The 27,115-nt window shown below is 47.7% G+C and overlaps 2 protein-coding genes across 4 annotated transcripts in view; both read left to right on the forward strand.

Moving 5' to 3' along the window:
* Window positions 1-1,960: 1,960 nt before the first annotated feature.
* Window positions 1,961-11,440, forward strand: NCF1 (neutrophil cytosolic factor 1). 2 transcript variants are annotated; one of them, XM_051809602.1, is made up of 11 exons: window positions 1,961-3,399; window positions 3,863-3,943; window positions 4,285-4,360; window positions 5,530-5,695; window positions 5,835-5,890; window positions 6,195-6,317; window positions 6,712-6,819; window positions 7,566-7,683; window positions 8,288-8,392; window positions 9,926-10,068; window positions 10,981-11,440. In XM_051809602.1, the coding sequence occupies exons 1-11, from the start codon at window positions 3,328-3,330 to the stop codon at window positions 11,097-11,099; spliced, it is 1,167 nt and encodes a 388-aa protein (XP_051665562.1). In that variant the 5' UTR covers window positions 1,961-3,327; the 3' UTR covers window positions 11,100-11,440. The 2 variants fall into 2 exon arrangements, with proteins under 2 accessions (XP_051665562.1, XP_051665561.1); XM_051809601.1 differs by having other exon boundaries at window positions 1,961-3,943.
* Window positions 11,441-12,082: 642 nt separating this feature from the next.
* The window catches only part of RCC1L (RCC1 like), a 32,444-nt gene continuing 17,411 nt past the window's right edge, over window positions 12,083-27,115 (forward strand). For both annotated transcript variants that reach the window (XM_051809599.1, XM_051809597.1), the window contains exons 1-11: window positions 12,083-12,422; window positions 13,583-13,712; window positions 16,199-16,327; window positions 17,180-17,246; window positions 18,350-18,401; window positions 20,005-20,089; window positions 21,102-21,283; window positions 22,586-22,670; window positions 23,696-23,869; window positions 25,154-25,239; window positions 26,761-26,811. In XM_051809599.1, the coding sequence (XP_051665559.1) occupies window positions 12,129-12,422; window positions 13,583-13,712; window positions 16,199-16,327; window positions 17,180-17,246; window positions 18,350-18,401; window positions 20,005-20,089; window positions 21,102-21,283; window positions 22,586-22,670; window positions 23,696-23,869; window positions 25,154-25,239; window positions 26,761-26,811 (1,335 nt within the window). In that variant the 5' untranslated portion in view covers window positions 12,083-12,128. The remainder of the gene's footprint in view (window positions 12,423-13,582; window positions 13,713-16,198; window positions 16,328-17,179; window positions 17,247-18,349; window positions 18,402-20,004; window positions 20,090-21,101; window positions 21,284-22,585; window positions 22,671-23,695; window positions 23,870-25,153; window positions 25,240-26,760; window positions 26,812-27,115) is intronic.

Here is a 27,115-nt window from a genome sequence, read left to right on the forward strand (position 1 = left end):
GCAAGGTTGGCTTTGTGCTGAGGCATTTTGAAAACACACATCCTGTCCGACCTTCCTGCTCTCCAGCTGGTGGTGCCTAGTGCCGAGCTGCCTTCCTGCCTCAGCAGACAGCCCCTCCCAGCCCCATGGAACCAGCCGGTTGGTGCACCTTGTCTGCTAACCCAGCCTATGGGTACTCTCCACATTATAACCACTAACACATTTGCCTGCTGATGACTCAAACAGAAAGGCTCAGTTAATGAACCTGCAGCAATAGGTCAGGATCAAGTTTCGCACTTGCTGCTGGACACGTTCAGAATGAGGAAATGAGCTAATGCAGCTTTCTCTGGGTTTCAGCTGGCTTGACTTCCCCTTCTGAAAAAGCAGAAGGACAGTCCATCCCTTCTTGACACACAGCCCTCTTTAAGAGGCACATTTTGCACAGCTGCCTGTGGAGCAAGGCTGTCTATTGCTGATGGAGTTTAAAGTGTTTACTCAAAGTGAGGGCAAGGTATCACAGCAAAGGAACCGGGAAAATAAATAATTCCAGGATATTGCCTTGTCAAGTGTATAATATCAGAGTGGTCCTCTTACAACTTTGTATGCAGGACCTGAAAAAAAAATTAAGTGAAAGGGGATGCAGTGGTTTTACTGGAAGGACTAGAGTCCTTGTATGATGCTGGGAGTTGGAGTGGTGGTGTGCATCATGTGTGGCCTGCTGCTGGGCGTGCAGTAATGCTGATGGGTGTGTTGGCACTCAACGCTGAAGGCTCATTTTGGTCTCAGACATTTTGAGTTACATCCAGTAGAGGTAAATTAGACTGACAAAATAATTGCACCAATATTTATACCTTCCAAATATCAATTTTATATTAAGAAATTACCTACCTCTAATCCTAACAGCAGACTTTTAAGATGTTGACTGTGAAAATCTCACTCATTTTCAAACACATGAGATATGTCACTCTTTAGGTGTTGAGTGATAATGCCCTAAAAAGCCCTGGTTGTACTAATAAACAAACAAATAAATAAAATTGCAACCACTTACCAGACCTCTGACTGGTTTTTGTTCCAGCATGAAAGGTTTCTGTTGACAAAGAAGGAGACAAGTATTTATTCCCTATGTTTTACTGAACTTTAAAAACCTGTCCTGTGCAGTGGGCTGGCTCCTTTCTCTTAAATGGGAATTTTGGATCCAAGTAGTCAGTATCCAGGATGTCCATGGCGAAACTGGGCATTTCTCGGTTACGGCACTCTGGCTTTTCTCACAGCGTAACAACCAGTTTAAGTCCAGCACCTCTGTGGTGCAGCTGCTGGCCAGTGTTTTTCCCTTGGGAATTAAAGTTTTCCACATACAAAACTTGAACCTTTTCTCCTTTGTTTCTTTCTGTATCTGTCCTGTCAGAGACCCACTGTCAAGGAAGAGGGCAGGCTCTTGTTTCTGTGATTGTGTAACAGCTGTCTGCCATCAGTGACGTAAGCAAGGCCTCCCTTGGCTCTGTATTGAATTAAGCTGAAATTTAAACTACCAAAAATAAAAAATTACATTTTGAATACTGAGTTACAGGTGGTGTCTTCCTGTGAACTAACCCATCACTGGCATTTACAATCTCTGTTTCATTTCTCACATCACAAGATAAGAAATGATGAAACAGGAAGAAACGTGAATTGCGTGGTTTCCAGTAATGTACTGTCTGTAACAGAGTTTTAAATTTAGAAATAAGCTTTCATGACAGTTTGTGGTGTTCTGCATAAGCAGCAGCTATCTGGTGACTAACAGAGCAGAATCCAAACAACCCTGGAGGGGCCTTTTTTAATATATGTGGTTGTATAATTTTGCCTTGCATACAGGGAAGTCCCCATGTTAAAATAATAGGAAGCCAAATGTAAATAACCATGTTTCTGAACTCCACAGATGCAAAGCACCACACCCAAGGGCCAGGGGGAACTTATGGTTAGTATTTGATGTTTTTAATGCAGACAGAGCAAGCTTTTGTCTTTACAGCTAATAAGGCCACCGGGCTGATCCTGTGGCAGGGCTGGTCAGTGAGGAGAGCCCCTGTCAGCTCCACCATGGTTTGGGGCTGTTGCCTGCCAGGATTGGGCAACAGCGGTGCTGCATCATTGCCCAAAACATCTCTGCTCCCAGCTGAGAGTGGGGCTGGGTTTGCTTGATGCTTAGCTCACAGTAACGTGCTGGCCTGCCAGGGACAAGAGCTGCACCCAGGCATGGGCTCTCGCAGGAGATAGAGCACCGGGAGTCAGGGATGGGGCCGAGGGCTCACGGCTGGCTGGAGTTGGGCTCCTCTGAGCATCCTGTGAAGAGCAGGTCCTGCCTCTGTCGGGGGACTGCCTTGCACTGGCGCCCATTGTAATCCTGGGTGCACTTTTGCCTGCAAGCAGTGTAGGATTGATCCATGCAGATCTCACATCCATTCAGGTCTTTCTGCTCAGGGCTGGGGAGGGAGAAGGAGGAGGTAGATGCAGATTATGTGCTGGCATATCAGAGTGTCTTAGCAAGGGACCCTCCTGCTCTCCCAGTGGGAGGTAGAGGTCTGTCTCCAGCCCACCCTGGCATTTCCCTATGCCTGGGGTCCCCTCCTCTTCGGCCTCATGCTCAGGTAAGGAGGTGAGCAGGGCTGGGACTGGCTCAGGTCCTCGAGGGCTGCTTAAGGCAGCCTTTCAGTGGCAGATTTTGAGGAAGCTGCAGGTAACTGAAAGGAAATGGTGATCAAGGGCAGGAGCTCTTGCACACAGCTCGTAGCTGCCCCATCCTGCCTGGGCTCTGTCCCAGCTTCCCTACCTGCCCTACAGAGAATGGTGCTGCCATCCCTGGGCTCAGGAAGTGCTTTAACACGCTTCGTTCAGCCCTTCCACCTCTGCTAGAGATGAAAAAAGCTCCTCTGGCTGCCATTGCCAAGGCACCTGTCTGTCCTTGACCCTCTGCTGCAGCACCCTGTGCCATCACAGGGCAGCATCAGCAGTCGGAGGGTCACTTGGATATCAGGGCAGCCAGCCTGGCCCTCGCCCTTCACTGTCCCTGATTCCAGAGGTGCTTCCAGGATACCCCGAGGCCTCCCACCCCGCCTCCTCCCTCTCCCTGGAGCCACCGGAGGGGCTGGGCTGGGAACTCACCATGGGAAGCACCGACTCAGTACAAACCACAGTGGGTAAACGATTACGGGTGCGATTGCAGCCCAAGTTCCACTTCCCCAGCGCTTTAACTGCGAAGCAGAACTGTGCGAGGGCAGAGGGGAGGGCAGGGGAGGAGAGGAAAGGAGAGGGTGCCCAGACACTCGGAGAGGCAGAAGCAGGGTCCGGAGCAGGACACCGCGGGCAGGAGCAGCAATGGCGGACGCCTTCATCCGGCACATCGAGCTGCTGGGCTACGAGAAAAGGTTTTTCCCCAGCCAGCACTATGTGAGTACACAGCAACCTTCCAACAAGTGAAGAGCGAGGACTGGGCGGGGTAAAAAGCCTGCCCAGCAAATTTCCTGAGATAAATGTGACCAAGGGCCTAAGAACATCCTTTTTGGAGGGGTCATGGATGATGGCATGAGCTGGAGGCAATCAGAGACTAAAATGTCCTAAACACACAAGATTTTGGGCACCTCCTTTGCAAGCTGTTGGTTACTTCACAGGCTTGGAAAGCACTTTTTCCTCTTTGACTGCCACCCATCCGCATGTTTCTGTCCCCTCTCCATCCATGCTGAGTTCCTTAGTGCCCAGCTTGCTCGATGACAAGGCAGAGCTATTTGCATGGGGTGGTGGAAGGAAAACACGCAGTTTATCTGAAACTGGAACATCTGTGGGGCTCCCCAGGCACAGCGCAGTGTGGTGTCCCACTCACCTGCAGAGCTTCAACCTCTGCTTTGCCCTTCAGGTCTACATGTTCCTGGTGAAGTGGAATGACCTATCCGAAAAGGTCGTCTACCGCCGCTTTACTGAGATATACGAGTTCCATGTGAGTCCTTGCAGGACAGGCACTGTCCTCTGGCCCAGCACACCAGGGCTCAAGGTGGGGAAAAGAGGAGGGTGAATTCCATCTGAAATTGCCCCAAAGCAAACCTGGCTCCAAAGAAGCTTCTGTGTCCAGTCCTTCAATCTCTTTTGCCCCTTTAAAGGTGGGAGTCATCTGTGTCCCTGGGCAGGTTTCTCCCAGTGCTGAAGTGTGGGATCCAGCCAGCACATCCTAGTGGCAGCAGGGCGAGCATCAAGAAGGGGGGCAAGCTGTGGGCAGGAGGGTGGGTGTTAAAGGGGGTTCCCCTGGTGCCATCCTCACGGTCTGCCTGGCTCTACCTGCAGAAAGTGCTGAAGGAGATGTTCCCCATTGAATCCGGGGACATCAACACAGAGAACCGGATCATCCCACACTTGCCAGGTGAGGGGCAAGCACCGGGGCTGGAGGGTGAAATAGAAATTGCAGCAGGTTGGGAAATTCCCTGGTGGGTCAAGCTGTTCTGGCTGCTTCCCAGGCAGGTGCGTGGTCTGATCATTCCTGCCCACCAAGCTTGAAATCTAAACCCTGGAAAGATCTGAGCGGTGGCAGTGGTTCCTCCCCACTCCGCAGCCCCACAGACTCCTTTCTGAAGGCTGGGCATGTCCTGAAGCATCAGCTGTGACCCCTGGCTTTGGGGAGGCTGAGCTGAGCTGAGCTGAGCCCTCCTTTGGTGACACCATCACTGGGGTTGGTTTAATGCCCGTATGGCAACACAGATACTTTGTAAGCAATGCAATACCTCTTCAATGACAGGGAATGAACTCCTGATCCAAACAGCTTTGTCCCCAAGCAAGTGCAGGTCAACAAACTTCCCCCTTTTAATTAATTTCCTGCTTTAAAGGAGGCAGGAGAGAGCCTGAGAAAGAAGTACAGATTGTGGTTGACACCTATCAACGAGGAATAAGCCTGCACTATGCAGGGTGGCACATTTGGGAGGCAGCTCCGTTGGGGCTGGACTAACACTGGCATGCTGGGCTTGTTCCCATGCACCGCCCCCACCATGCTCTGGCTGTTCAAGTGTCCTTGTTCCGCTTGGGGAACTGAGAGCACTGGGGACTAGGCAGGTGTCAGACTGCTCTGGGGGGGGCATGGGTGTGCCACCAACCACACACATGCACCCCCTGTTATGCAGTTCAGCATTGCTGGGGGTTGGAGCTGCCAGTGACATTTTGGAGCTCTGGGGTCAAGAGCACCGTGGCCAGTGGGACAGGGGGATAAGCATAAGCATAAGTGTCCTCTGATCACAGGCTCCCCCTCTGGGTGCCCCAATGCAGCTGCTGTATTTATGGGCCAGCAGCTGGGCTTAGTCTGAACACATGTGGGAATTATCCTGAAGCTGAAATGGGGTCAAACAGGGTCTTTTCTGAGCTTGCATGAGCTGTACTCCCCCAGAGCTTCACATTATGGACACCATGGAACCATGCAGCACCCTGGGGCCAAACCCACTTGTTTGCAGGGCAAAATTAATGATTCAGAGCAGCTTGCTTGGGAACATATTAAAAACAAGGCTCTCTGTCTGCTTTTTCTGAGCCCTTTTCCCTCTCCCTCAGCCCCAAAGTGGTTTGATGGGCAGCGCTCGACTGAGAACAGGCAGGGCACGCTGGCCGAGTACTGCTACACACTGGTCAACCTGCCCCACAAGATCTCTCGATGCCTGCATGTGGTCAGCTTCTTCAAGGTCCGTCATGATGACATGAACCCTGTCACGGACAGCCAGTGAGTCCAGCTGCCTGCTAGTTTGAGGGAAATCCTGTGTCCCTGGCCTTTGGGTGCTGGCAGTAGCCCACAGGGAGGACATCGCTGCTGATGGACAGGGGTGGTTGGCATTGAGCTGCCTTTGCTCTGACCTGTCTAGGATCAAGAAGCCTGAGGTCTTCCTCCTGCCGAAGGATTCCAAGCAAAGCCTCACTGGTAAGAGGCCTCAGAGGGGTGCAAGCAGCTGCCTTGGTAGCAACAAAGGCCATTTGGGAGAGGGGCTGCCATCCCACAGCGGATATGCTCATCAAGAGCACGGTCTTTGTGCCAGAGCTTCAGCTGGGGGGAAGCCAAAGCCTCAGGGGGAATGAGTCACTGTCCTGAGATCCAGCTGCTTTGGGGAAGGAAGAGGCTGGGAGGGCACTTTGGGCTGTCCTGGGGCTGCTTCTGGCCTGCCTGAAATAGGGTGTTTCTCTGCTGGGTGCTGGGAGAGGGAACATCTCTCACTTCTCCCATGCAGACATCACAGGCCCCATCGTCCTGCAAACCTATCGAGCCATCGCTGACTATGAGAAGAGCTCCATGTCCGAGATGGCTCTAAAAGCTGGGGACATGGTGGATGTCGTGGAGAAGAGCGAGAATGGTATGTGTCCATCCCTTGGAAGTGTCCCGAGGGCCAGCCCCCTCCCTGCCACCATTTCAGCAGGGATGAGGACTGCCCTTGCATCTTGAGTCCAAACGTAGCATGTGAGTTAGTTATGACAGTGCACAGGCTGAAGGGTGAGGGGCAATTCTAGAAAACGGTGCAACTTCCTGATGTGCCTCAGCCTGTGAGGTTTCCTGCCCAGCAGGAACATGATGAACTGGTCAAGCCCTCTGGTTGCACCATGTCAACAGAGACCAGCCCCAGCACTGTCCCTTCAGTCCAGGACATGTGGATGTCTGCACCTGCCCCAGCCAGGACAGACTCAGTGCTAGTGTCCCCATGGTGCCCCCACAGTATTCTCTGTTCATGTCCATGGCTACTTTCCTTGCAGGCTGGTGGTTTTGCCAGTTGAAGAATAAACGGGGCTGGGTGCCTGCTGCCTATCTGGAGCCGATGGATGGTCCTGATGAGTCTGAAGAGCAGGAGCCCAACTATGCAGGTAAAATGCTGGGGTGACCAGGGTATGCATCAGTGCACAGCCTGTGCAGCTCCCCACTGGGATGGCTCACTGCAAGACTGGGCAATCCACACTGAGCAGGATCACTGGGCAGGGAGATGCTGCTGTAGGAACTGCCAGAAGGGATAAATCTCATGATTTGGTGCCTCAGTGTCAACCTTGGGAGCTTCCCATGACCTGCAACTCAGCATTAGACGTGTTTTGGCTGATCACAGATGCTCATCTTGATCCAGTGGCCGTGCTGAGGTGGCTGGGTGAATACTGAAGTGCTGGGTTAGCAGAGGAGCACAGTGCCCCCCACGTCACCCTGCCATGACAATGGGGCCTTATTGCATGGAGCAGAGGGAGGATCCCACAGACTTGTGCTAATTGCTCACCAGGCTTCAGCTTCATGGGATTTACAACACTGCAACAGGCTTTATTACCACAACACTTCCTTCTGCCTCATTTCATCAACTGAATTCTGAACACACTTTCCAGCAGAGATAGTTGTGCTTCCACTGCTTGCACCCAGCAGCTTTCTTCTGGAGAGGTGATGGAGGGGCTGGGATGAGCCATGGGCAGTGACAAGGCTGGGGAAAGTCTGAATCCAAACTTGAAGCACCCTGGGTCTTGCCTAAAATGTACGATAAATGTTCTGGTGCCTCCTCTCTCCTCAGTGGCTGGGGAGGTTGAGCTCCATCCCGGGGGGGGCAGCATATGATCTGCCATCCCCATTTTGTGTGCAGGTGAGTCGTATGTGGTCCAGAAAAGCTACACAGCTGTGGAAGAGGACGAGTTGACCCTCAAGGAGGGTGATACAATCGAAGTCATCCACAAGCTCCTTGATGGCTGGTGGGTCATCAGGTGAGAGATGCCAAGAACAGGTCAGGTGAGCAGGATTCAGGCAGAGGGAAGGGATGCACCCATGGTTCTCCACATCAGGGCTGTGGAAGCCGTGGGCTGTTTGGTGCCACTGCCCAGCACTTCCTTTTGCAGGGCTCCTTCTTAGAGTCTCTTCTTTGCCAAATATTAAATGTCCCCTCTGTTGGGGACTTCAGAAATATCCAAGAAGGAGGCAGATGGGAAAAAAAATTGTTAGTTATTTTGCCTCTAATTGGTCTGGCACATTTTGCTTTGCAAAATCTCAACTTTCATCTCATCTGCAAGGAACATGAAAGGTAACCCACAGGACACCAGCAGGGGACAGGCATGAACCATGAATCATGGGATATCCTAAGCAGGAGGTGTTCAAGGCCAGGTTGAATGGGGCTTGGAACAACCTGCTCTAATGGAAGGTGTCCCTGCCAATGGCAGGGAGTTGGAACAAGATGATCTTTAAGGTCGCTTCCAAGCCAAACCACCCTGGGATTCTTTGACACCCACAAGGATCATCAAGTCTCTCTCCCGGACTGAGGAGGCAGTTGCAGAGCCACGACTGCAAGTGATGTTGCTTTGTGTTGCACTGCAGGAAGGATGAAACCACGGGTTATTACCCCTCCATGTACCTGCAGAAAGCTGGAGAGGTAAACTCTGTGAAGAGTGAACTGAGGAACCGGAGTGCTCCTCCACGGAGGTAGGAGAAGCCCTGGGTGGGAGGGGGCTTGGACTAAAGCTCTTCCTTGAGCAAGATGAAATTAAACCAGACAGTGGGTTGTGGTGTCACCTGCTTGCCCTGTCAATGAGGAACTGCTTGGGTCGATGTGAGCAGAGCAGACAGACCAGGCTGCAGCAAAACCAGCTTTGTGCTCCCCAGCTCCCACAAGTACCCTAGCATTGCTGGTGCCAGGCTGCGTGATCCTTACTCCAACAGGTCCTCCAGCCAGGGCATTTCTCCATGTCCTTCTGCAAAATTTATTTTCTGGGCTAATCTCCTTTAATTTTCAAATTGACCATTTTCTTATTTCCCAAGTGCATGCACTGAATCTAAGAGGCGAGATTTGACTAAACAGAGCTGCCAAATGGCCTAATCTGACGGGAGGATTTGAGCTAATGGAAGGGATTTTATTTTGATTAAAAAGATAAAAAGCAATAATAACTCATTAATTCTGGTGTGGAGAGAATGGCTAGGAAGGGCAGAGCTTGCAGCTGTCTTTTCTTCCCTGCAAGAAAACACATAAACCCTGCTCTAAAAATCTCTCCAAATCCAGTTCTGATGGATCATGGACTGGATGTGGGACAGTGTAAAGTGGTCCAGATCCACCTATTTGAGTGCAGGAATGCTTGCTGATACCCTTGGGGGAGGTGAGGTGGCCTGTTCCAAGGTGACTGTCTTGTCCCCCCACCATGGTGACACTGCCCCTGCAGTGCTGGCGCTGGCAGCCAGGCTGAGCCCTGTTGCAAATGTGGTGACCTGCCATTGTGGGTAAGAGCTTTAATATGACATGGGATGTGTTCTCAGACCAGGAAGGGGCTGAAGGTAGGCAGACACATTGGCTCAAGAAGAGCAGAAGGATGGTGCCATGAGGTGGAGTTCAGGAGCCACCTCACTGCTGTGTGGTAGTGGAGGCAAAGCAGTGGCCTCCGTCTGCGTGCCTGGGGGAGGTCCTGATGCTGTGTGTTCTCCTGTAGTAGCACCATGCTGCTGAGCCTTTAACTTCTCTCAGTAGTTTCTCTGCTGTGGGTTCAACACTGCACATCCAGGTGCATGCTGACACATGCCCCACGCTCCATTCCCCTGCATCTGATCCTTGGGCATTGGGGAGCCATGCCAAGCCCTACAGCAGGGACCTCAGTGTTGCAGCCAGGAGAGGTGCTGTATGTCCACTCATCAAAGAGCTATAGATCACTTACGGGGCTTTCTTGGTAAACCTCATGCCCATCTCATCCTCCCAGCCTTACACCCAATCTTCCTCACCATCCCCATTGTTACCTTCCAGGCTCAGGGTTCACCCTTCAGTGTTTGCTTCTAAAGCACCATCCAGCTACCTCTGAACACATCGTACATCATGTCCCTCGTGGCTCTCCTCGAGGGCTGGCATCCACCAGGCAAAACTCAAAAGCAGAAATTGGGGTTTGGGTGAAGCAGAGGAGGAGACACGGGGAAAGAAACGTGTGGTGTTAGAGCTACCAGCATTAAAATGAAAGTTTTGTTTCTCACTCCCTGCAGATCCACCATCCGAAATGCGAAGAGCATCCATAAGCAGGGCCGGAAGCAGATCAGCCCGGAGACTTACAGGAGGAACAGCAAGAAGTACATCCAGAGCCAGTGGAACATGCAGGGAAATTCCCAGAACAAGGCCAATGTCATCAGTAAGTCTCAACGAGACTGGAATCCTGCAGGCATGGGCTGTGACCCCCAGTGCTGGCAGCTGGAGCAGGATGGCACACTTAGGTCACCCCCTGCCCATCTGCCTTTTTCCTATGGGGAAAGTGTGTGCAGGGAGGTGTTTCTTTCAGCGAGGTTTCTTACCCCTGGCTATAGGTCAGATAGAGTGGAATATGGACCTGGAGGGAGGTCAGCCCGCATTTGGGACGTGTGCTTTCCTCTGTGCACCTCGCCTCCCCATTACTATTGCCATTGCCACATACGTGAGCTGTCAGCAGAGCCCCCAGAGGGAAGTGTTGTATGAAGAATCATGGAATCATAGAATGGTTTCAGTAGGAAGGGACCTTAATGATTATCTTGTTCCAACCCCACCTTCCACTAGCCCAGGTTGCTCCAAGACCCGTCCAACCTGGCCTTGAACACTTTCAAGCATGGAACAGCCATAGCTTCTCTGAGCAACCTGTGCCAGGGCCTTACCCCCCTCACAGGCAAGATTTTTTTCCTAATATTTAATCTAACCCTTCCCTCTGTCATTGTGAAGCCATTCCTCCTTGTCCTGTCACTCCAGCCCCTTGTAAAAAGCCTCTCTCCATGAGAAAGATGGCTGCCATTGAGGTAGACCCTTTAGATCTGGCAGTCCCCATGCAGTACCCATGACCTTCCCGAGGGAGAGCAGCTCCTTGTGCAGACCTAAAGCTGGGATTCCCCTGAGAAGAGTTCCCAGCTGGGCACAGGTGGGCTCATCCCACCACCCTCACCTACATGAAGACCGTTACAGGCAACAGGGAGGAGAGGCAGAAGCTTTGGTGGCCATCACATAGGAAGCTGCTGAACGTTCATGAGGGGAGTGGGTGGTGGAGCACTTTGACCCATCTGTACATCTGCTTTGCTCACAGTTGAGAAAAATGAGCCACAGGACAACAAGGCCAAGGCTCAACCTGCTGTTCCTCCTCGTCCCAGCAAAGATCTCATCTTGAACCGCTGCACTGAGAGGACCTGGAGGAAGATCCTGTGAGGATTCTCTGAGCCCCCACACCAGACACCCACTGCTTCATCTCCTCCAGCCCCTGCACAGCCAGGGCTTGGAGCCAGACCAGGGATCCATGTGGTTCTGGCAGCCACCACAGGCCACAGGGGACTGCTGGGCAAATCGGCACAGACCTGTGCCCGCCCTCATCCTCCATCATGGCCAGCCCAAGGTGTCCTGGTGGCATTGTGAGGAGGGACTGGCCCTGCTCCACCAGCACCAGGGGGCTGAGACCTCACAGCCACCAGGACCCCTCATCTCTAGATCCCCTTTTATCACCTCTTTGTGTTTTGAATGATTTTGTGGTTTTCATCAATAAAGGAGAGACACTTGATAGACATCTCAGTGTCCACCTAGACAGTGAATCAGGCAGACCCTGAGGAGCAGAGTGGGTATCGTGACAGAAAAGGTGTTCTCCCTGGGGGATATTGGGCAAGAGTCTCTTGCAAAAGATGCTGGCAGGGAGGAAATTTAGTTGAGGGGGATGAAAGGACGGCAGCTTCCTCCTGGAAGGCGGCTACTTTGTTCCCTGAAGTGGAAAGCGAGGGCTAGGATGTGAGGATGGGGCTGCTTCTCAGAGGGAGTGTGGTGTGACGGCTGGTTTTGGGTGCCACCAGAGCCAGCCCTGCCATCACCACGCCAGACGGGGTTGGTCTGGGTCTGGGTTTGGATTTGGGTTTGGGGTGAGGTCTGGGTCTACATGTAGATTTGGGCCTGAGTTTGGGTTTTGATCTTGGTTTGGGTCTGGGCTGGGTCTAATCCATACCAGGGTGCGGATTTAGGTCTGGGGGTATGTTTAGATTTAGAACTAGGTTTGGGTGTAGGTTTAGGTTTAGATTTGGGTCTGGGCTCTGAGACACACCCTCAGCAGATGGCGGGGTAGCCCCTTTAAGACGAGCGCGCCGCGCCACCGCGGCAGTGCGCGTGCGCGCAGGGGCGGTGACACCCCCCCTCCCTCCCCGCCCCCCCCCCCCCCCCGCGGGGGAGCGGCAAGATGGCGGCGGTCTGAGTGCGGCCATGGCGGGGGCGCTGAGGGTGATCAGCACGGCGGGGCTGGCGCGGCCTTTCTACTGCAGGGGCCTGGGCGGGGCAGCGGGGCCGCCGAGCACCCGCCAGCTGCGGGAGGCCGAAGAGGCCGCCCCAGTGTTCCAGTACACGGGGAAGGCGGCCAGGCGCAAGGACCGCGTGTTCGTGTGGGGCTTCAGCTACTCGGGCGCCCTGGGCGTCCCCAGCTTCGTGAAGCCTGATGCGGGCTGGAAGAAGCCGCGGCGTATCCAACCCACGCCGTACCGCCTGGAGACGGAGGAGAAGGTGGGCGCGGCCCGGCGAGGCTGCCGTTTTCCCCCCCCGGAGCCTGGTCAGGGCTCTGCCCAGCGAGAACGGCGCTGCGGGATCGGGTTTAAGGGCTTTGCCGTGATTCACAGTTTTTTGTCGATATAACAGTGTTACTCGGGATGATTATTGGTATAACTGCAGCAGCATACAGGTTGGAAAGTATATATCTGTAGTTTTGTCAGAGGCATAAGAGAACCAGGGTGGGAAGAACATTTGCCAGAGAAAACGCGCCTCGCCTCCAGTGGCTCCGTGGCTCCTCCCACACGACAAATAGGAAGCTTGTCTTGAAAATATTACTCTTTTGCCTACGTGTTTCACTCGTTGTGCTCTGCTGTTCAGTGCAGAGAAGGTCAGAACATTCATAGAATATCTTGAGCTGGAAGGAACCCACATGGATCATCGACTCCAACTCCAGCCCTGCACAGACACCCCAACAATCCCACCACGCACCCGAGAGCGTTGTCCAAACACTCCTGGAGCTCTCTTGGTGCTGTGACCATTGCCCTGAGGAGCCTGTTCAGTGCCCGACCACTCTCTGCGGGAAGGCCTTTTCCTGATATCCAACCTAACCCTGCCCTGACACAGCTCCAGCAGTTCCCTCAGGTCTTGTCACTGCTCACACAGAGGAGAGATCCATGAGGCCCCTTATGAGGAAGCTGCAGACCCCGATGGGGTCTGACCTCATTCTCCTCCAGGCTGAACAAACCAAGTGACCTCAGTTGCTCCTCACATGGCTTTTGTCCTGGGCTTTTTTTGGCAAAAGGAATAAAACGGGAATGTTATTCTTTTAAGATCTTTTTGCTTGGTTGTTGTTTTTTTTTTGTAATCTGCTGATGCAGGTCAGCAGACAGGTCTTCCTGTTGTGTTTGAATGGGGCCAAAATAATACAAAAATGAAGATGTATGCACATGAAAACAAAAAGGCAAAAAAATTGGACTTGAATTTGCGCCGTTGTGCTTATCACAGAAGAATGTTTCTGATAATTTTTGCAAAATCGTACGTGCCTTGAATTCGGGCCGTATATGGATGTAGCTTAATGAGGGATGAATGCTGATGAACAAATAGCGTGGGCTGAAACTTGCTTTTCTAAACCACAATTGCTAACTGAATGGTGTGGGTTTTGTCTGTCTTTAAAGATATCCTCTGCTGCCTGTGGTTATGGATTCACACTGCTGGCCTCTAATACCACGGACATCACCAAAGTGTGGGGTACGGGGCTCAACAAGGATTCCCAGCTTGGATTCCAGAGGAGCAGAAGAGATCAAAGTAAGGATTGGAGTGTTTTAAAGATTTACAGGGTGGGGAGAGGGGGGGCACAAGAGGGCACTGCAGGATACCTGTAGTACAGGAAACTTCAGTTTGAAGGTGTGAAAAATATCGGGAGGCTTTGATGCAGTGCCGGGCTGTGCTTGTTGTTTTTTTTTAAAGGGATCTTTTTCTTGAACTTAACTGTGTTTTTCTGTGCTTTGTACTTGGTCAAGATTTGCCTCTGTTCTATACACTGCACTTACAGAGTTTAGTTACATCCAGGCTGGAGTGGAACTATTTATTCTGGAAAATGTGGGTGTTGGTTTAGGGGTGGCTTTGAATCTATAGTTCGATAGTAGACAATGTTAGGGGCTAGTTAATTAATCGATTTTGTCAGGGTGGTTTGCTCACTTCTGTTGCCTATGCACTTATAAACTAAATTCCTTTCCCACAGAGCTCTTTTTATACAGTCGTTGGGTTGGTTGGGTTTTTTTCGGTTGTTTTGTTTGTGAAGCTGTAGGGCGTTTTTTTAAATTATTTTAATAGCAAGTTGAATTTTGAAGGAAAACCACATTATTCAGTCATTCTGTCTTATTCCAGGCTCTCAAACCATTTAAGATAATGATTTTTGTGCAGAAAATGGACACTTTTCACCAAAGGCAAATAGGAGAAACACAAACTTTCATCATAAAATGGTTGTCTCTGAAGACATTCCTCCATAAACGGTCGAGGAAAATCATGTTAAAAGCAGTTTTTATAATGTATAAGAGTGTAATGCATCTGATATGGGCAAAATCTTAAAGTTTTTGGAGAAGCAAAGAAAATTGCAGCTACAGTGCAGCATGCTGAGGCTTGCAGTGATGCTGCTTTGTGCTGGCACGCTGGATAGATCCCCAGCAGTGTGTGTGCACAGCAAGTGTGAGCTTAAACAGCAGCGGCAAAATGCAGGGGCTGGAAAAGCCTCTCCTGACTTCTGCTTTTAAGGGTTTCAGCTCTTGCTGTGTCTTCGTTCTGCACGTGCTGATGTCTCAGGTGTGTCTTGTGGTTATCTTGCCTGTCATCTGACCTGGAGATTACTTTTACCAGAGAATCCAGAAATAGGTTAAGTAGTTTTGCAGTTCAAGCCCTGCTAAGTAAGAGGGTTTGGCAGGATCTGTTGAAAGTGGGAATTCAACAGTGGGATTGCTACTGCTCCTTACTTCCCTCAGACAAGCTTTCTTTTGGGATGTGCTGCTCATTACTGTTTTACAAACTTAACTTTGTTACCCACTGGTTCCAACACTGTCTCTGTAGAGACAATGCTTTATTTCCAGGGGAATTTGTGTCTGACTTTTAGATGGTTGTATCTGAACTACTAATATTTCATTCTTATCCTCCTCTTCCTTAGCCACCTCATTGCCTCTATTCTTCAAAATCCCTCAACCATCAGTGATGATTACCACAGATCCTAATAGCCTGTGTTGCACTGCTGGAAGGAACAGAGAGAGAGGAAAAGATTTTTTTGCTTTGTGACTTCCACGTGTCTTTAGACAGAGACTTGGCTGCCTTTCAGCTCCTACTCTATTGCATGGCAGGCACCCGCCATTCACAAACATCCTATTGTCACATCCAGTGCCTACCTGTCCTCACATCCAGTACTGTCTTACTGCAAAAGGGCTTGTGTAGATTTTCTAGGGTTTTTTTTAATTATTATTTTTATTGAAGACAGTGAGAACCAGTTAAAGCACTGCTGCATGTGAGCAAACTATTTATTTGAGTCCTCTGGAATTTGATGTCACTTGTTACAGTGACTTTCTTTGATATCAAAGCTTTTTATCTCCCCTTAACCTTTTCCTTAGTACTGATTTATGTTTTGCTGTTCTTTTTTGCTCCCCCCCCATTGACTATAACTGATTACATATTCTTCAAGTTACTAAATCTTTTTCAAGTACAGCATGTCATTTTCTTTCATAAATGTTAGATCTCTTATTCCCTATGGAGCTAGCCTAGCTAGTCTTTCCTGCATTCCTTTTTTCTGAAAGAGCCTTTAATCTACTGTTCTTTAAATATAAAGCCCTAAGATTTTTTTTTGTTCACCTTTCCTCCTTTTTTTGTTGTTTGTGATCCTTGCTCTTGTATCTTGTTTGCAATATCCCCATTTTCACACAGTACTTAGTTTGTGCTTCGTGTTAAGTTCTGGTAATCCAGCCTTATTCATCAAAGTGGTTGAACATATGGCTGAAAGCCTCAGTTTCTCAATTCTGCCACCTGAAGCCTTAACTCAGCCTTTAGGTGTGGTGGACCTTTGATTAGGCAGTGATATTGGCTTGAGCCTTCACCATGGCTTTTACCTTCTCTCTTTCTCTGTAATAAATTTCTGTCAGCCTCTATCTTGGCTTTCTAAAATGTATCTGCTTTTGTAACAAAGGAGAAGTGAGTATGTGAATGTACAACGGAATCAGCAAATATATGCTAAATTTACTTTATGGAAGCTACTGACTTAACATTTTTCTGTCTTCATTAAGCTAAGGGCTATGATTATGTCTTGGAACCATCTCCAATTCCATTACCACTGGAGAAGCCGCAGCAGACTCGAGTCTTGCAGGTGTCCTGTGGGAGAGCCCATTCCCTGGTCCTGACAGATAGCGAAGGAGGTATAATGTTGCTTGTGCTGTGGACAAGGGATGCCTGACTATGCTTTTATTAAGAGCTCAAAAAAAAATTGATTTCTGTCCTTTAGAACTAGACCAACCCCAGGTGGGCTGTCTGCACTGTAAATGGAATACAGGCAGCTGTTGGCCTTTGTGGGATTGCTGCTGCAAGGGAGAAATGTGAGCTCTGCTTGGCTCAAACTGTAAATGTGTTGGGAGCTTTTTCAGTCTGAGGTTTGTTTATCTTGCCCCAGGCCTGGCTGAAGTGCAGCCTGTTTGTCAGTTCACTCAGACATTTTTGAATGCAGCTTTGGATGACTATGCCAATACTCCTGTGTTACTTTCCCCTTGGAGCTCTGGAGTGCTGCATTAATACAAGCAATTAATTAATTAATAGCCCTTTATAGAGACGATCCTGTTTGTGAATTATCTCTCCATGTCTTTGGGAATTCTGTGGTGCAGTGGCTTCAGTGCTGCACCAGGCGATTCAGTGCAGCTTCTCAATGGGTGAGCTGGTTGGTTGGTTGATTTACCATTCCAGTGGGAACACTGATCTATTTCTGAGTCTCCTTGACAACGCAGGATGAACCAGGCAATTCCTGACAAACAGCCAATGAATGGGCTCCAGGTACCGCTGCTGTGCCTGCAACAATATTGCTGGGTTTTGTTGATGAAAATGGAGTCGGTCACTTAAATTAAAGTGGACTTGCTTTGAAGAAAGCTTATGCCATTTTTCTGTTACAGTGCTCTCCCTTTCAGACTGAGAATGGCATGAAAATATTTTGTGGACCTGAAAAGAGGCTTTCAGGGGATTGGACAGTAATAAAACTAATGCATTTTATCACTGTTTTTCAGTTTTCACAATGGGAAACAATTCTTATGGACAGTGTGGCCGGAAGGTTATTGAAGATGAAATTTACAGGTGAGAATTGAAAGATCCTGAACTTTTTTAATGTTAAAAACAATTGCATGAAAACAACTCTGCAGAAAGGCCTAAGGTGGGAAAAGTCTGGTAGTATAGGCATGCCATTTGAGATTAAGGAGTCTGAGAACAGGCTTTTGTGCTGCAGGCGTCATACAAGTGGCCTGGCTTTGAACCTATACTGGGCACTAATGTTCTGGTGACCACATTCACAAAAGACAAAAGGATGGTCAGCATGGGACAGTTCTCACAGGGTGTAGAGAGGAAACCCAGCCTTCATAAATTGCTTGAAGTAATTGGTGTTAATTAGTTGGGCTTTCTCCCTTTAATGGCTCAGAGCCATGTGCAATTCCTGAGGGTGTTAGAAATGCCATTTAGTTATGAAAGAGGTATGCTTTTGTTGAATCTCTGTTGTAACTGCCTCTGAATCTGTAGTGCTTTTCCTTCACAGGGATTTTTGGTGGGCCACACCAAAGCATATGCTCAAAATGCTCTGTAAGATAGCAGTGAGCAAGTGGATAGTGGGAATGTGTAAGTGGAAGTTTCTGATCCCTGGCAGGACCTAGAAGAAATCTTGCTCATTGCTCTCTCTGTGATCCTCAGCACTTGGAGTGTAGAGTTTGAGAAAATAGCTGAAATTAGGTAGCTTTTGTTAGCCTTGATACTGCAAGTCAGTCATTGGATTGTTCATAATTCCTGGTATTGTGAAATAACGACAGGGATGTTAGCACTACACTGCGCTCTGGAATATTTGGTTAATCTCTAGTTAAGTGTAGTGTTTATATAGGTGCTGCAGTATTATGTAGTGTCTGTGCTCATTCTAGACTAGGGACCATCTTTTGAGGATTGCTCCTACTCCCTAATTCCCATGGAAAGTTATATTTAAGAAGTGACAGTTCTTAATTTCTTAAAGAAGAGAATGTAAAATTATGTTCCTTCTTCATGCAGTTATTTTGCATGTGGAACTACATGTGGACAAATCTCTTCTTGAAATAATAAAGTGGCTTTCAGTAAAGGCAGGTTTACCTTTGCTTTTTTCAGTTGCAGTCCTCTGAAATCTTCTGTGTTGTCTTTTTTCTTCTCGATGGTTGTTTGGTGTCTAGTGAAAGCTATCTCATTCATCAGCTGAAGGAGTTTGACAGCAGAGTTGTCCAGGTAAGAGGATCATCTGAACTCAGTTCTGAAGATGGATTGAAAGCTGAGCTCAGAGGGTGGCAGTCATTGGCATGAAACCAAGTTGAAACCGGTAAGGAGTGCTGTATCCCAGGGGTCAGTACTGGGTCCAGTCCTGTTTACTTTTTCCCTAGTGGTCTGGATCACTGAGTGTACACTTATACACTTAGCAGGTTAACAGACGGCGTAAACTGTGAGGAGTGGCTGATAAACCAGAGGATGGTGCTGCCATCCAGAGGCTGGAGAATTGGGCCTATGTGAACCTTATCAAGTTCAGCAAGGGGAGGGGCCAGGTCCTGCCACTGGGTAGGAGCAGCCCCAGACACCACTGTGTGCTGGGGATGACTGGCTGTGAGGAAAAGGCCCTGGGGGTTCTGGTGGACGCCATGTTGACCATGAGCTGGTGGTGTGCCCTTGCTGCAGAGAAGGGAAATGATACCCTGGGCTGCATTAGGAGGAGCGTTACCTGCAGGTCAAGGGAGGTGGTTCTTCCCTTCTGCTCAGTGTTGTTGAAGTACAGTGTCCATTTCTGGGCTTGCCAGTACAGGGAGGTCATTCTGACACCTCATCTCTTCCTGTCCTGATTTCTTGTTCCTCTTGTCAATTTTATATTGCTTGTTTTAGTTTGAATTTTGTCTTTCCCTTTTCAAAAGTGAGCTGTGAGACCATTACTTAGACTAGCCAGCATTTCTCTAGGGCAGGTTCCCTGGAGAGCAAGGGACTGCAGAGCAGCAGAAATGCCACTATGCCTGCCATGGCTGCAGTATTCCCAGGAACAGTTTGTTAGTATATCTGTGCCCTTGTAGACATACTCTATGGGCAAACATTGCTCCTGTTTCAAGGAAGGGTCATTCAGTTAGGTTTATCTGATGAGACTGTGGCATGGTACAACCTGAAAATGTTTTGAATTAGGCTGGTAAACTTCTGTTTGGACTTTTCATGGTTTTATTTTTTCGAGAGGGTTGAATACTTGGTACCTGTTTGTACTTTGATACCAGTTATGTGCTTGATATTGGTAGTGCCTCTCTTACCTTGTTGATTAAATCCCTTTAATCTTTGGCTAATTTTTAATGTCTGCTTTTGAATAACTTTTTGCTTGGCTTTAATTCATGCCAAGCCTGTGGCAGACATGATTGCTAGTTCAACATAAATGTAGATTTGAGAACAGCTGTGTACCTAGAGCACTTACATGGCAAGGAATCAATAGCAGTTTGTAGCTGGCATCAAGAGCCATGTCGTTAGCACTCTGGGAAAGGAGAGCTCTTATTTACCCTTTGCTGTTTTATTGTGTTGTACTGCTGAATTGAGCTTTCTTTCCCTGTTGGATTTCAGAACAAATCAACTGCAACATCACTTTCCATCAAAAATATGCTGCTGGTTTTGGCGTTGTATCTTGCTGTTCAGTGTTGTGTCCTGCTGTTCTTGGTCTTCCCCATCTGTAGAGCCATTTGATCAGGAGAGAAAGGTCAAAATCTGAAGTGATGGGCATTGTAGAGGCTCAGTTTATCTGCCAGTAATGCTTCGTTACATTGAGTCTGAACACATGACCTTTCCTGACCAGCTCTGACTTTTTGTTTGTGTGCAGGTAGCGTGTGGGCAGGACCACAGTCTGTTTAGAACCAAGAAAGGTTCAGTCTATGCATGTGGATGGGGAGCTGATGGACAGACAGGTAGGAGCTCAGCTCAGTTTGCTTTTCAGGGAATTGATGAATATAGCAAGTTGTCACAATTCACAGCTTATGATGTGTATTTGTCGTGCATGTGTGGACAGAAAGGGGCTGGTATGTTTCCAGCTGTGTGCAGATGTTCTTGGTACTCTTGTATAACCAAACTGAGACAATCCAGTTCATTTTTGGAGGAGCTTTAGGATGCCACGCAAGGCAATCCAAGCATGCAGTCTGAGGAGAATGTGTGCTGTTAAAAGCTTCTGAGGGGATGTGGAAGTGACATGGGCAGTTTAGCTCCCCAGTTCTGTGCAGGCGTTACCTTCCTGATTCTTGTTTCAGGATCTGTTTTGCTTCTTGCTCTTTTGAACTGACTAAGCTCTTTGGCAGCCTCTGCTATCTTAGCATGGGATCTTTGGGCAGGCACTTTTTCTGGTGGCTTTTGCTGTCAGAGAACTTCCTCACATTCATTCCTGCTGTTTAGTCCTGCTGCTCCCAAAGCTGTGTTCCTCCCATGGTTTTTTGTGCCAATATGCTGTAGCCCATTTTTCTGTCATCTACATTCTGGTCTCTTTTCCAGGCAACAATTTGTCGTGTAAAGCATTTGCTTCCCAGCCTCTTTTGCCACTTGCTGTTGTCTAACTGATTGCAGTGTGCTGTCGCTCATGGCTCTCCTTGCAGAAGACAGGATGCAGCCAGCTTGTGAAACTTCATCTCTTGTCAGGATATCTGCCTGGCTTTGTTACTGTTCTTCAAACACTTTGGTCCATGCAGACAAGAGAGATGAGACTGTTTTCCAGGTGTGATCGTATAAAGTTGTTGTGTACTCCAGAGAGGTAGTTTTGACTACTGGAAGTGGTGTTTATGGCTGCTTGTCCATTGAAGCTAAGCAGTATGGACAGAAAGATGTCTTTTGGAGGATGCCTGATTTTGTTACATGACAAAATGGTCCTATGCAGGCGTTAAAAGTGCATCTGGAAAAAATTCTTCATCATCTCTCAACTTTTTTTTCTTTCAGGTCTTGGACACTACAACATCACCAGTGTTCCTACTAAGCTACATGGTGACATTGCTGGAGTAAACATTATCCAGGTCTCTTCCTATGGGGACTGTTGTCTGGCTGTTTCGGATGAAGGAGATGTCTTTGGTTGGGGAAATTCAGAATACTTGCAGTTGGCATCTGTCACAGAAACCACACAGGTCAGTTGGCCTGGGAGTGTGTTTTTACATGTTTCAATTCAGCTGCTGTGCACAGAGTTAAAGATGTTGCACTTATCCCTGCTCTGGGTCCTTCTGACAGCAGTGTAAATTGATATAAACTAATACTAATAACAGACTACTTTTACCTATGCTTATAAAACCAACCTATCTGACATGTTTGTATAGTTTTAGGGCAGTATGTTTCCCAGCTTTAATAGGCAAAGGCTTCTGTCTCCTCACCCCAGTTTGTTAGTCGAAGAACTCCATGAGACCCAGCTCAAGCGCTTTTGCGAGTTTCAGGACAGGAATTAGTCTTTTGGCTGGCTAATCTAGAATTTCGAATGGACATCCTTAGTAGGTTTATAACTGAGTCTTAAACAAATTCCAGTGTCTCACAGATAAAAGTTTTTTTGCAACATACTTACATGGGACAAAAATACAACGCTGACTTCACACTAGGCATTGTAGTACTGAACTCATTAGGCAGATGGTCTCATCTTACAGTTAGTTTAGGAAGTGGAGTGAGGGAATTAATACTCAAGCTACTCTTGGCAGAAGGCTAGGAGCAGACAGTTGCATTAGAATGGCTTTAGCAAAATTTTAGAAACCTTTGTTTCCCATGCCTCTGCTGATGTATCCTTAATGTAGGGCTAAATCCTGAGACCTGTAATGCCTGAAAACGGTTATGCTGTGTAGTAGTTTTCCTAGCTGGATGCTCGATGGAGGTCAGAGGGGTCTGAAATGGATGAATGGCAAAACCAAGAGTCTTAGCTACAATATAGATGAGGTCCAAATTGTGGAATAGCAGAGCTGTGAAATCAGAGACTGCTCTTTACATGTGTCAAGCTGTCTATGTTTCTGTTGTGTTGGACTGTACCAAATAAGTGCAATTTTCTTCTAGTGATTTTTCTTCAGAATGTTCAAAAATGTCACTGCAAACCAAATTTTAGTGATCTAGTCCATCGTGAAAACTTGCAAACATGTTTACTTATTGACTTCCCTGTTGTGTCTGACTTGGAGAACCAAGGGATAGAAGCAGACATTAGGCATTCCTAGCCTTGTTGTCTTTCATATAAGCTTTTCAGTGGGTAACCTTTTCCACCTTGTCCTCACCTTAATGAATTTCATGTAGTTTTTTTTTTTTAATTTTTGGACTTGCACTTACTCTGTTATTCAGGCAATAAAGGTTATGTCAGGAATCCAGTGTATGTAAGCTCTAACCAGAACTAGAGAATAAGTTAAAATGTGTGTCTGGTTTGCAGTTTACCTTGTGTCTGACAACTCCTCTGCAATCTCATACAGGTGAATGTTCCCAGACATTTGCCATTCAAGATTGGGAAGATAAAGGAGGCTGCCTGTGGAGGGACTGGCAATGCTGTGCTAACAGGTGAGTTCACTTCTAGGATCATTCACTTTAGTGCAAGGCCATGCAGTAGGTGAATTGTAACATCGTGGAACAAACATGTTGTTTTCTGGAAATAGGTAAGTACTGTCCATGATGAGGAGAGCTGTGAGACTGAGAAATCTGTGATTTAAGAATGTACTAGAGGAGTTGTTTTCACTAGTACAGAGCATTGCTTCCAGTGTGTGCCGTTTTGAGAGCTTCTGCAGACTAGAACAAGAGTATGGCTGCTGTTGCCTGTCACACGGGCTGTGTGTGGCCTTTGATGAGTATGGATATAGGGAGGAAGTAAGGCCACACTTCAGACTCCATATGAGTCTGACATGTTTATAAATCTTGATAAACTAGGACAGAAAGTAGAGAGTTCTGAGAACAGTGAAAGTCTGCAGCAGTTTCTTAGTGACTGTACCTTGGATTGTCAGTGCTGGGGAGCACAGCTAGAGGCTTGCTGAGTGAAGTAATGAGGGAGGGGATTGTACTGCTTTTATGAAGGATTATCTTGAGGAAGATGTTCATATTTATGATGGAGTCGTGGTGACCAGACATTTGAGCTTCTAGCATGAAGGGAACAGAGCTAGCTGACATAGAAACTTACTCTGTCTTACACTGTCCAACTGCTGACTTTCTCAAGCACCCAACTTAAGGCAGAATGCCAGGCAGAGTGATGAGCCTACTGGTGGTTTGGGCACGCCTCAAAGGAGAAAGCCATGATAATAAACCCTCAACCTCTATCCCATCAGTCAGTAAGCTGAATTATTTTATCCAGCCCACACTGTCTTGGCATTATTTCCCTATGAAAGTTTTACCTGGGAAGCTTGACTGCTTACACATCTTAGGAAAAAACTGAGGCATTTGGATGAGAATGCATTGTTTGCAGATTTGAAATAATCAAAAGGTGTTAGACTGGTCTGTGAGAAAGGAAAATATTGCTTGGGTTTTGATTAACTCTTGGTTGTGGCATGAATTTCACAAGCACAGACTTTCTTACAGAATGTGTTCTTATAATACAGAAGAAGGAAATATTTTTGTCTGGGGATATGGAATTCTTGGGAAAGGACCAAACCTAACAGAGACAGCAGTGCCAGAGATGATCCCACCCAGCCTTTTTGGCTGGTCAGACTTCAATTCAGACATCTGTGTTGCTCATATTCGCTGTGGACTCGGCCAGTTTGCAGCACTTACAAGTAAGTTTCTCATCCTCCTGTCGTGGGGAAGTCAGATTGCTGTGTTATTGGCAGAAAATAAGACAAACCAAAAGAAAAAAAAATGAAAAACACAAAAAAAGCACCCATCTTTCTTGAAACTGAAAGCACACTGGAATGCAGCAGGGGGGCAGGTAGCAGGTTTCTGGCATACATACTGTGCTAACTTATGCATTAATTAAGAAAGTGTTATTTGTCTAAAGCAAACAAAAAAACTTTTCTCAAACAGGAAACCTGGAAAGTTTTTCCATTTCTCTGTGCAGAATTTGTGCACTTTAGGAGCAGCACGAATTTATAAGTGATAAATGAACAAATTAAAACTGAGTCTAAGTGGAGCTGGATGTCAGGGTTTCTTGGCATTTCTGACCAATTGAGTTAACAGCCCGATGTGGGCAGACCCAGACATTTAATATGCAAAGGGTATCACACTGTGTGTGCTCTGTGCACCCTGTGTGGGTTCCCAGCCTTAGTAGGGTTTGGAATTTGAAAGTCATTTGACATCAAGCAGCAGAGGGCAGCAGCACAGACACCCACAGTGAGTGTTTGTGGAGGGGCACTTCAGTGCCGGTGCTGTGTCGTTTGGGGCAAGCGGCGTATGTGACACTGTCAGTCTTGTTGCAGGGTGCTTGTAACTGGGCTCCCCTTAGTGTTCAGGAAGTATTAGAAACCATGTTTTGATTAAATTATACATACTTTATAGATTGTGCTTTGGTTGTCTCTGCAGTGGGGCTGATCCAAACACTTCCAAGATCTACATATTTTCCTGAGGAGCATAAAACTTTTAACTCTGTTAAACACAAGTTTTTGCTTTTCCCCAGCTGTCGTTAGAAGGTCACTTCTGTCAGGCAGCTGAATAAGCAGTCCCCAGGTGATGGCTTGGGACAGATCTCACTGTCTTGCTTACTGGATTTGCTCTGCTTATAGCTGATATGGATCAGTTCCAATTGTCCGACTTCCATCATAAATGATTCATTTCTCAAATGGTTCCCTGGAATTTCTTCTTCTGTGCTCTTTCTTCAAATAAAATGCTAAAGCAATAGCTGTAAGAGGGGGAAACAAAGACTTGTGCACAGAACTTGTTGCTTGTCCTGCTCATTAGGCATTTTCCCCAAACACAAGTACATTTATTGTACCTTGAAGTAAATTGGTGGCTGTCATACTGCTTGTATAACAGAAGCACTGTAGCCACATTTGCCAACATCAAAAATAGAATTTGTCCTTTTTAATGTCTCTGTTCTTTTCTATTATTTTTTTTCTCCTGTATAGACAGAGGAGAACTGTTTGTATGGGGCAAGAATCTAAGAGGGTGCCTGGGAACTGGAAGAATGGAAGACCAGTATTTCCCGTGGAGGGTAAGGATTGTGATATTAATGCCAAGAGTATATTCTTTGGCTAGTTTTTTTTGTGTGGTTTTGTTGAGTAATTCTGAAAGAACTGGAAGTCTAAGATGACTGTAGAAGTGCTTTGTTTTCCAGAGGTCCTTGTGTAGCCTCCTTAGGGATGGAGGTATTCAGTAAACCTTTTAGTCTACTATGCCAGTAACGATTTCAGGTCCCGAAACAGCATCTGGTGCTGTGCCACCACATCTGAACAGTTCTCATCTCCTTCCTGTTCACCATCATCTACGTGCTGCCCTTACTGCCTCTTCCTTCCTCTTCACTTTTGTATGTGCTGCAAAGAAAACCACCAGTATTGGTCATCTGTCCCAGAAGAAATTACTTATCTAAATTAGGTGAACATTTTGGTCATGGTGCTCAGACTGTCATGGCTACAGGTCTGCATAGTGGTGGGCTTCCTTCCCAGCTGTGATGGTGGGTCACTGGACTGACTGTGAGGTTACAGTAGGAGATCCTTATTCAACTGTTTTCATAGCTGTTGTATAGCACTTCCAGTTCTACTCCCTTCCCTCAGATGGCTCTGAGAGCCAGACTCAGTGAATGTAGAAGAGTCCTTGGCTCTGGAGTTCAGCCTAACTGATGTACCTGGTCTCCATGAAGGCCAAGTAGGAGAGGAGGTAGGCAAGCAGTGGGACTACTCTTGACTTCCTGTTCATGTGTCTGAGCTTGCAGTGGATGTGTTTCTGTAATATGTTTTCTCCTCCTTGTAAACATAAATAGAATTAGACCAGCTCTGGAACATTTGCCTACAATCACATTGCTGTGGCTGAGTGGAATTTCTGAATTCTCCAAGTGTGGCACATCCAGGTTTCCCTATGTGTGGATGTTGGGGGTTGTGCTCCTTCAGACAGCCAACTCCTGTCTCACAGTGCTATGGCAATGTGCCGGGATCCTTGTCTGTGACCTCCTCTTGTCCAAGAATTGGCCAGCTGTCCTCTCTCTTAGCTCTAAGGAAAAACTTGCTTTTTTAGCCTCTGCTTTCCTCAAGTTTGAGGTCAGCTTTAAGTGAAGGAGCCTGTAATTTCAGGAGTAAGGAGTTGGTCTCTTAGTCAAAGCACAAACTGCCTTAGGCTGAGTTGAGCCTTTGCCTTGTTCCATTTCTCGCTGATGAGAGAAGAGGCAAATCCTTGTGGTGCTTGGGCAGATGCTCTTCCTGCTCTCTGTTCAGTCATGCTGCTTCTGCTGCTGAACAGATGGGCTGAGGCTACAGTCTCAGTCTGCTAGTGAGCCAGCTCTCCTGTCCTTCCAAAGCTTTATGTGCTTCTGTGGAGGAAAAAGAGGAGTATTTCACAGCTCAGTGCACAAGCATGCCTGGTGCTACATCTTGTTCTTTCTGGGTTTTCAAGTTGGCACTTCCATTGGTACAAGGCCCTGTGAAACCAGCTGGCATGTTGAGCAGAAGAGCTTGAGAAATAGTATATATCAGGTGCAAAGTACTAGCTTGATAAATAACCCATTCTCATGTATCTCATCCAGGTGACTGTACCCGGTGAGGTGGTGGATGTGGCATGTGGAGTTGATCATATGGTAAGCTTGGTCAAGTCTTTTACCTAGCAATACTGCTGGGCCTCAGCACCATGCCAGGGCGATGGAGGGACTTGGTGATGAGCTTCTTGGAAAGGAAGACTCATTCTGTGAAGCCAAGTGATTGTGAGCAGAGACAGCCATAGCAGTGCCTGGGTGTGTTGTCATCTCTGCATTGTTGAAACACTCTGCCCTGGCTGCAGGAAGGAAGCACATTCCTTGAGGAGTGTGGAAATGCAGAGTGTTCTGGCTGGTTCATGATGAGCTCCCTGAGAATCTGAGGCCCAGCCCCAAGCTGGTGAGCCTC

Source organism: Manacus candei, unplaced genomic scaffold (assembly GCF_025592945.1).
Source record: "Manacus candei isolate 608988 ecotype Guabito, Panama unplaced genomic scaffold, ASM2559294v1 h1tg000076l, whole genome shotgun sequence".
Lineage (NCBI taxonomy): Eukaryota > Metazoa > Chordata > Aves > Passeriformes > Pipridae > Manacus > Manacus candei.

Bases quoted from the DNA above. Each gene is read 5' to 3' on its own strand.
- NCF1 (XM_051809601.1), top strand. From the start codon at position 3,686: ATGCTGAGTTCCTTAGTGCCCAGCTTGCTCGATGACAAGGCAGAGCTA. The intron at 3,944-4,284 runs GTGAGTCCTTGC...CTCTACCTGCAG, and splicing joins CTGAGATATACGAGTTCCAT to AAAGTGCTGAAGGAGATGTT. The intron at 5,891-6,194 runs GTAAGAGGCCTC...TCTCCCATGCAG, and splicing joins TTCCAAGCAAAGCCTCACTG to ACATCACAGGCCCCATCGTC.